This window comes from Callorhinus ursinus, unplaced genomic scaffold (genome assembly GCF_003265705.2).
Source record: "Callorhinus ursinus isolate GAN/ISIS: 27379988/994484 unplaced genomic scaffold, GSC_fseal_2.0 scaffold5, whole genome shotgun sequence".
Classification (NCBI taxonomy): Eukaryota; Metazoa; Chordata; class Mammalia; order Carnivora; family Otariidae; genus Callorhinus; species Callorhinus ursinus.
Window position 1 is genome coordinate 48,970,379 of NW_027397067.1, and position 8,062 is coordinate 48,978,440.

At 46.2% G+C, this 8,062-nt stretch overlaps 1 protein-coding gene across 2 annotated transcripts in view; it reads left to right on the forward strand.

Annotated features, from left to right (window-relative positions):
- BAALC (BAALC binder of MAP3K1 and KLF4) overlaps positions 1-7,846 on the forward strand; it is a 108,068-nt gene extending 100,222 nt beyond the window's left edge. For both annotated transcript variants that reach the window (XM_025871499.2, XM_025871497.2), the window contains one exon: positions 6,320-7,846. In XM_025871499.2, coding sequence (XP_025727284.2) covers positions 6,320-6,430 — 111 coding nt within the window. In that variant the 3' untranslated portion in view covers positions 6,431-7,846. The remainder of the gene's footprint in view (positions 1-6,319) is intronic.
- Positions 7,847-8,062: the final 216 nt, after the last annotated feature.

The following is an 8,062-nucleotide window of genomic DNA, read 5'->3' on the forward strand; positions in this document are numbered from 1 at the left end:
GTGTGGGGGTGGGTGTGTGTGTGGGGGCTGGGGGGGTGTGGGGGAGGGTGGGTGTGTGTGTGTGGGGGGGTGGTGATTTCCACTACCTCCGTATATGCAGCTATCTGCTGGCTGCCACCTTATATACATGAAGAATTGCAAGACTCACTGTTCATCTAAGGGTGTGTGGAAACACCAATCCTATTGGAAGACTCTCGGGGCAGAGACCTCCTTATTCTTCATTCCCTTGCCCCCTGAGCCTGCTTCAGGTTACGAATCTCGTATGTACTCATCAACTGCTTGGGACCTTCCTGACATCTCAGCATCTGAGAAATCCTTGACTGGGTCTCCTTGATCGAATGAGGCTGGCCTAGTACTTCACTAGGATTAGAAAGGTTTCCCACAGAACCACTCCTACCCGGCGCCACCATCTTATGATTGATGACTGTACTGTGGGATCCCCAGTACTTTTCTCAAGCAGGTTCTGCTGCCTTCCTAGTGTTTGATCTACCGGAGGTTCAAGTTGAAAAGCAACAACTCCTTTTGGCACTTGCTACCAGATAGATCTAAACCCCTATGCTGAGTAGCTGAAGTGAGTACCATGCATGAGGCTGTGGTCGGCACAGGATTTGCTCCAGGCTTGGGGGGTTCTGGAGAGTTTTGCCTGAGGCGTGACCTGACCCCTGCTTTTGGAGCCTAGCATCCTGGCCCTGGGTGGAGTTGCTACGATCAAATGTTTCCTGACGACCTCGAATGAGTGCCGTGAAGCAGCAGCAAGTAAAATCACAGAATTCAGGAATAGCTAGACGTTAGTTGTTATCTGTTTCCCTTTAATGGGGCTTGACTGAAAAGAAGAAAAATGTCTTGAGTTGCAGCTGACAAGGCTCAGTCTTTAATCTTTTGGGAAGGAAGAGGGGGGAGCTGATATTTTTCAGTGTCTACCATGAGCCAGACACACTGCATATGGCATCATCTTTACCCCTCCCTCTACGGGGGAAGCAGTGTTTCCCACTCAGGAAAACAGGCTCAGGAAGGTTAGGTATTTGGCCAACGTGGCCCAAGGAATAGTGATGTGGCTCTGTTAGACTTAAAACCCAGATCTGTCTGCCTCCAAACCCCATGTTCTTCTTCCCATTACCAAAAAACAGTGGAGAATTCAGAGTAAGCTTTGGCAGAGTTGTGGGAGGCTGGATGTGGGACCTGGCTCCACCATCTTTAGTTCAACCCACCGTCTTCATTGACATTGGCCTTGGGAAAATTATGTTGGCCTGAGTGAATTCCCCTGTCTCATTGGGAAAGGGAGTGCAGTACCATTTCTGGCTCTCTCAGGGATGGCACAAGAAACAGTCAACTGTAAGCATAATGTAAATATGTGTGAAAGTTCTAGGGCAGGGCAGTGCAAACAGGTGTGCTATTCCCAGGACATTTTTTGTCTTCTTTCTGAAGATTTCTTTTTATACGTGTGCTCCTCAAGTTATTTGTTGGGTGTCTATTATGTGATAGGCACTAAATTATATTCTGGGGATATATTCTGCTGAACACAACACACTGGGTCCCTACCTTCTTGAAGTTTATAATCTGATGAGGATGTAGAAAATATGCAAGTAAAAAAAGCAAATATATAATCCAAACCATGGTTAAGGCCAAGAAGGAAGTAAAGAATACTGGGAGAGAGAAATCATTAGCTGTGGTTACCCCTGGGGAAAGCACAAGTGTGGCCAGAGCATAACAATGTTACTTTTCATTCTGCCTTCTCTACTCTTTGAATTTCTTTTACCATAATTTTGTATTGGTTTTATAAATAAAAAATACAGTTAGAGAAAAATCGATGTCTGATAAATCATAATCTCAGTAAGCCTTGCTTTTCTTTGTTGTCTGTGAGGAACTGTGAAAAGGTTCAGATGATCTCGTGTTAGGTATAGATATATTTGTGGAATCAAAGTAAAGTTGAGAACATCTGTATTCCCATGTTGAGGGTGATGTGAGAAACGGTGAGCGGACTCAGCTGCACCCCTGCGTCCAGGCACACTGCCCCTATTTCCACAGAGAACGAGCTGGGTCGTTGACTTCTAAACCCCAAGAGAAACAGTTTCATCTGGGTTCGAGGCTGCCAGGAAGTTATCATGGTCAATCTGGTTACCCTTGAGAAACAGCAGCCGATAAATTACTTTTAATTAAAGAGGCAGCATCAAGAGGACTAAAATCCATGATTCATAGAGTTCTAAACCTGCAGAAATGAAAATGAGGCAGAGGGAAGAAGAGAAAAGCTGTAAAGCTGAGTGAGAAACAAGAGGTGGCCCATTAACAAGAGTCAGTGGTGATAAAACTCACAAAGCAAGAATTTTAGAAGTGGGGAAAGGATTGAATGAGCAGAGAAGCCACAGAAGAAAAAGGTGCCAAATGGGTTTCTCTCATCACTGAGTTGCAAACCAGGAGTTTTTTTTTTTGGTTTTTTTTTTTTAAGCCAGTAATTGCAAATGGGACATGTTTTCTTTTCCTGTAGTTAAATAAAGGGAGTGGGCTGTGAAATAAAAAGGTTTGGCTGGCTGAGAAGCACGTCATAGGGGAAAATGCCTCTTCTACACACTGTCTGAGGAACCAAATGGGAAAATTGTTCCGTGTATCCCGACAGCTCTTCTCTTGTAGGAGGGCAACGCAGCTTCTCAAGAGGGCTTCTAGAGAAAATAACCTGGCATAGTGGTTCTCTTTCTCCCTCTCCTTTGGGCTTGAAATCTGAGATTTCCAAGTTGTACCTAGATTCCAGCAACGACCCACCCCTCCACCCCCGAATGTCTGCATTGCTCTTTCATAAAGCACTTGCAAAAGAGTGCCTTGTTCTGTTTAACTTGATAGAGTTCATACAGCGTGATTATTTGAGAGTGGACTCGTTTATGGCTTAGATAGAGCCTGTACCCACCACTGGAGTAAAGAACTTCAGTTGCCCTTTATCCAAATGCATACGGCGCAGCCTTACCGTCGGTGTTGTTTATAAGGAGCTACAGCAAGACCCATAGTTCTGGTAGAATAAGAAGGTTTTCAGTTGAAATTTAGAATGTTTGACATCATCATTTTGCAAATAGAATTAATGGCAGCTCTAACTGGGCTGACTGACTGTCCTGGTTTGCGGGCGCCTGAGCAGGTTCCCAGAACGGAGGACTTCCAGTTTTAAAATGGGCCGATCTTGGGCCAGCTGGGAAAAGTTCGTCACCCTATTAATGCTGAGTGACATGCATAATTCTCTCAAAAAGGCCCACAGAGAATCAGGCATTATTGCCCCATGTTTCGGGGAAGGGAACTGAGACTGAGAGGCTAAAGCAACGTATCTTGCAGCAGCTGACTGGTGACAGAGCCTTTCCCCAAGGCCAGCTATGTCTAGCCCCAAAGCTTGTGCTGTAAATAATGCCACTTTGGATCGGCTTTCGATATCCAGATTTAAGAAACTTGCAAAAAGAAAAAACAGAAATTGCCTTGTTGTTCTTGAGATTAAAACCGTACATATTCTGTGGCTGTTCTGGGAATGACTGTTGTGTAGCTTTGGACTCTTAAACAGGCAAGGAAATGAAGAATCATCCAACTATTGAATTTTTGCTTATATTTTTAAGCTTAGAAAAGCAGACTAAAATATAGAGCAGAGCATTTTCTGTTTATAATCTTTAATAACCTTTTGTGAAATCTTGCCAGGAACTCTAAAGAAAAGCAGTTACACTGTTTGGAAAGTTGACATTTTCATTCTGGAAAGCTCTCTTACTGCCTACCGGTTTGAGGGGAAAGCCGCTGTCAACTTGGCTCATTTCAAATAAAGCTTCTGTGTCTCCATTCCATGCCCCGTTCTCAAGGCTTGTATGCAGCAGCACCCGAAATGCAAATCAGAGGGAATCGGCCTCCTAATTGCCGCATTTTTCTTTAGGAGACAAAATTGGTTGTGGGACTTTAGGAGTTCTCTGCTTTTAGGGAAAAATAAACCCATCAAAGTCACTGCTTGCCCTGGTGCCAGTTCAGGCTTGGAAGAGCTGAGAGTAAGACTAAATCCTTAAAACAGCATTGACTTCTGGTTGTCCAAACAAGGGGGCATTGACAAATGCAGTGTGCTCATTCATTCATTCATCCACTAATTCAGCCAAACTTCAATAGAGAGCCTGCTCTGTCTCAGATGGTGCCAGGCACTGGGAACATGAAGAGAACAATGAAGTCCTAGCTCATGACATCAATGGACAGGACTAAAATTGCATATAGACAAAATTATCCCCTAAACGCCCCTCAGATCACCCATAAAGTATTCTTAGGTCAGGTTCTCTAGAAGCCGAGCCCAAGACAAGGATTCTTGTGCAAGCAGTTGATTGAAAGAGTAGTCTCAGGTGAAGCCTGTGTGGTAGTAAGGGAAGCAGGAGGGGCAGAGGACCCAGTTCAGTCTTATATGAGCTGTGCTGAATCCCACACACAGCCTGATCCCACGGGGGCTCTGGAGCATGAAGATGCCATAGATTTACATCCCCTCAAGGCAAAATGGCCAGCCTTTTGTATCCCCAACAATCAGACATTGGCTTTGGGCTGTCTCCAGGAATTAGTGTGTGACCTCTGTCGCATTTCTGAGCAAGGTGGCTCTGATCAGATGAGGGCAATTCTCAAAACGTGGGTGTTGCTGTGAGCAGTTAGCTGCCAAAGTAGTTGGGGGATGGATGCACCAGGCACGTAAAGAGAATCTGGAAGGGGCATCCCAAACAGCTACTACACAGGATTTATGTGACAGGCTACAAACTACAGATCATTTGTTAGTAAATCAAATAGGCCAATTTATTTTTCTCCAATAGCCCCATAGTCCACCATGTCTTTGGATGCACTACAGATAAAGTAGTTGTCTTGTGTTCAAGGGTCATATTATATTAAGAACATGTATCTATCCACACTCACACCCAGCATGGGGAGATGCTCACGCCCTGGGAGATGCTCCCTCAGATCTGAGGCTGACCGTGTCTTCCAAGAGGCAGACGTTGAGATGTCATTATACAGGATGCTTATTGGGCATCTACCCCTGTGGTGAGGAGGGATGGAAGCAGGAGTGGCCAGAGGGAGGAGGTGAGCCAGCCAGATGCAGGCTGAGCAACAGCTGCAGCTGACCCCACCCCCTGGGGACCTCTAGAGCCTAGCGTCTTATCAGAGCTGGCCTGCTTTGTGCCAAAATGTCCAGGCCTTTGTACCCCCGCATTGGGCCACCGTGGCAAGGGCAGGACCTGGGATGAGGTGGCTTTCTGCAGCTGAGCACCCCAGGGGGACACCTGGAAGTTATTTACTGACTACGCTCCCAGGAGCTAGGCAGCAGGTCTTCCTGGACTGAGGATTGGGCGGCACCTGTCTGTCCATCCACTGTGGAGGCAACTCCTGTGACCCCTCCCGCGCTCACTCCAAGCAGTTGAGCAGAATGGGCACAAAATCACTCCCCACTGGGTAAAGTTTACTCTTGAGGCGGGACACATGTAGTTGAAGAACCTACAGTTTAGTCAGTACTTTAGTATTTAATATGAACTCCGGACTTTTATCAGTGGTTTATCTTCACTTAGAAGTGGATAATCTATCTTACTTTTTACTTATTATACTTACTAAATCTTTTTGTGGTCATTTTTTTTTTAAGAGTTTGTTTATTTGGCAGAGTGAGAGACAGCCAGAGAGGGAACACAAGCAGGGGGAGCAGGAGAGGGAGAAGCAGACTCTCTGCTGAGCAGGGAGCCCAATGCGGGGCTCCATCCCAGGACCCTGGGATCATGACCTGAGCCGAAGGCAGACGCTTAAGGACTGAGCCACCCAGGCGCCCCCGTGGTCATTTTTTTTTTAGTGACAGGCATTATGCTGAGTCCCTTAATGCATGACCTGATTTAATCCTTACAATGATCTGGTGAGGTAGGTACTATTAATATTCCCTATTTTACGGATGAGAAAACTGAGGGTGAGGTTAGAAAAAAACTTGCTCATGGTGGAATTATCTAGTCAGTATTTGAACCACAAAGTCTGTCTGGCTCCAAAGCTCCACTCCTTCTCTGCTTTACTAAAGCTAACTGTGAAACCTTCCACACTACCCCTTGATGGACCTTAGCGATTATTGCATTCATTCGACAATGTTTTACTGAGCATGCCTTATGCCAGGCTCTGTGCTAGGTCAGTATTAGAGTTTCAACAGAGAAACCTTTGAAAAGGAGTATATATGCATGTGTTCTCGTGTGTTCTTCCTGCCTCTGTGCGTGTGTGTGTGCGCGCGCGCGCATGTGCGCATTTATGTAACAATCTCAAGAGGTGAATACAAATTTGGATATTTTCCACTAACTCAATTCATGATGTTAAACTTTAACAGGCTAAAAGAGATGCTAAGCGAATGCCTGCAAAAGAAGTCACCATTAACGTTACAGACAGTATCCGACAGATGGACAGAAATCGAAGAATGGCGAAGAACTGTGTTAACTAGCAGAGTGTTCTACTAGAAGGGTGGATGGACTTCTTTGGTGCCCTCCACATGCTGGACCCCATCAAGGAGGCTCAAAGAAGTGGGTGGCCCTTGCTCAGTGTGAAGAATGCTGCCGCTTGAGACACTCTCTTACCTGGCAGGCCAGTGGCCGCCTGGGCTTTTGGGACATTCTCTGCCTCCTACTTACCACGTAGATGTATTGGCGCAGTACTTGCATAGGGTAACAAGCTGCAAATGTGCAGTTTGCCTCTTTGCAACTCCTGCGGTGTGGTCTGATGGAAAAGTGGTGAGCAAAGGCCACAGGTGGGTGATGAAACAGACAAGAAGGAGTAGGTTCCCTGGTGAGAGATGCTCACGTGGCTGCTAAGCTCCTGCCCATGGTCGTGTGCACACTTGCGGGCCAGCTTGTTCTTTCATTTGTTCTTTCTGAATACTGCCAGTACCGCCATCAGAAAGCTTACCGTGTTCACTTAAAAGTTGTTTTTCACCCAACTGCAAGTCCAGATATAGGAGAAATCACGAACCAGGAAAACTCCCAGCTCTACTTGTTTCCTTAGCTCGGTAGGAGACAGAATCAGATCCCCTGTCACACGAACTAACACCCCCAACACCCACAGCGTGTTTTGGGAGCTCTCCATGAGGCAGTCACACCCATTTCTCATCTGTCTTCCATGTCCCCCCCATACCGGTGTCCACGTCAGCCTCCATACCACAATACCGTGGTCACCGTGGTCCACGCACCCAACCTGGGACGCCCCTCAGGGCTCAGCCAAACACCGCATTTACAGAGCTTTCCAGGTCTCTCTGCTTGTACTCTTGAGTGTTTGTTCTCTCCAGTTGGGTCGTTTGCAATTGTTGATCAAGGCGCTGACACAGCTCACAAGAGGGCGATGATCCAGAACCCACCAGCAGCATACATGGCTTCGCTCTGGCCTCTCGACCGTGGCGCCAGGACTGTGCCATGTGCTGTCTGTGAAGGAATTGCTTTAGAAAGCCTGGACCTGGTTGCCGTGCATTCACGCTGACACGAGACTGATGCGCCCTGTGTTAGACATCAGAGGTGGGGAAAATGTCTTGATAGATTAAAATTATCTAACATTTCTTTAAACATGTTCAGGTGGAAGTACTTCCTCCAAAGTAATGTAACATGATTTTTAAAGGACTGTTAACATAGCCTGGATTGGGGAAGGTAGGACTAAAGATGTACCAGATGATACCAATAAACTCCATGTTTAGCAGAAATAGGCAGCCTGATGGTGTGTTTGTATAATATGGTCCAGAGAATTGACATGCCTAGATTACAATTTAGAAACGGCCTCATGACCTGCCAATTTTGTTATTCCTCAAACACAAGCAAACAGTGCCCCCCCCCCCCCCCTCCCCCCCTTCCTTCCTTCCTTCCTTCCTTCCTTCCTTCCTTCCTTCCTTCCTTCCTTCCTTCCTTCCTTCTGTAGACTGTGTATTTATTCATTTAACATTAAATACCAACCCTGCACCAGGCACCTTGCAGATGTTGGGAGATTTGGAGTCTGGCCAGTCACACTTGTGTATCCTGACTCTAACAACGGACTTAATAACTAGGGGACTACCTTCAACCCTAAGGTTTGGGTGTGTTGTGAATTGTTCCGTAGT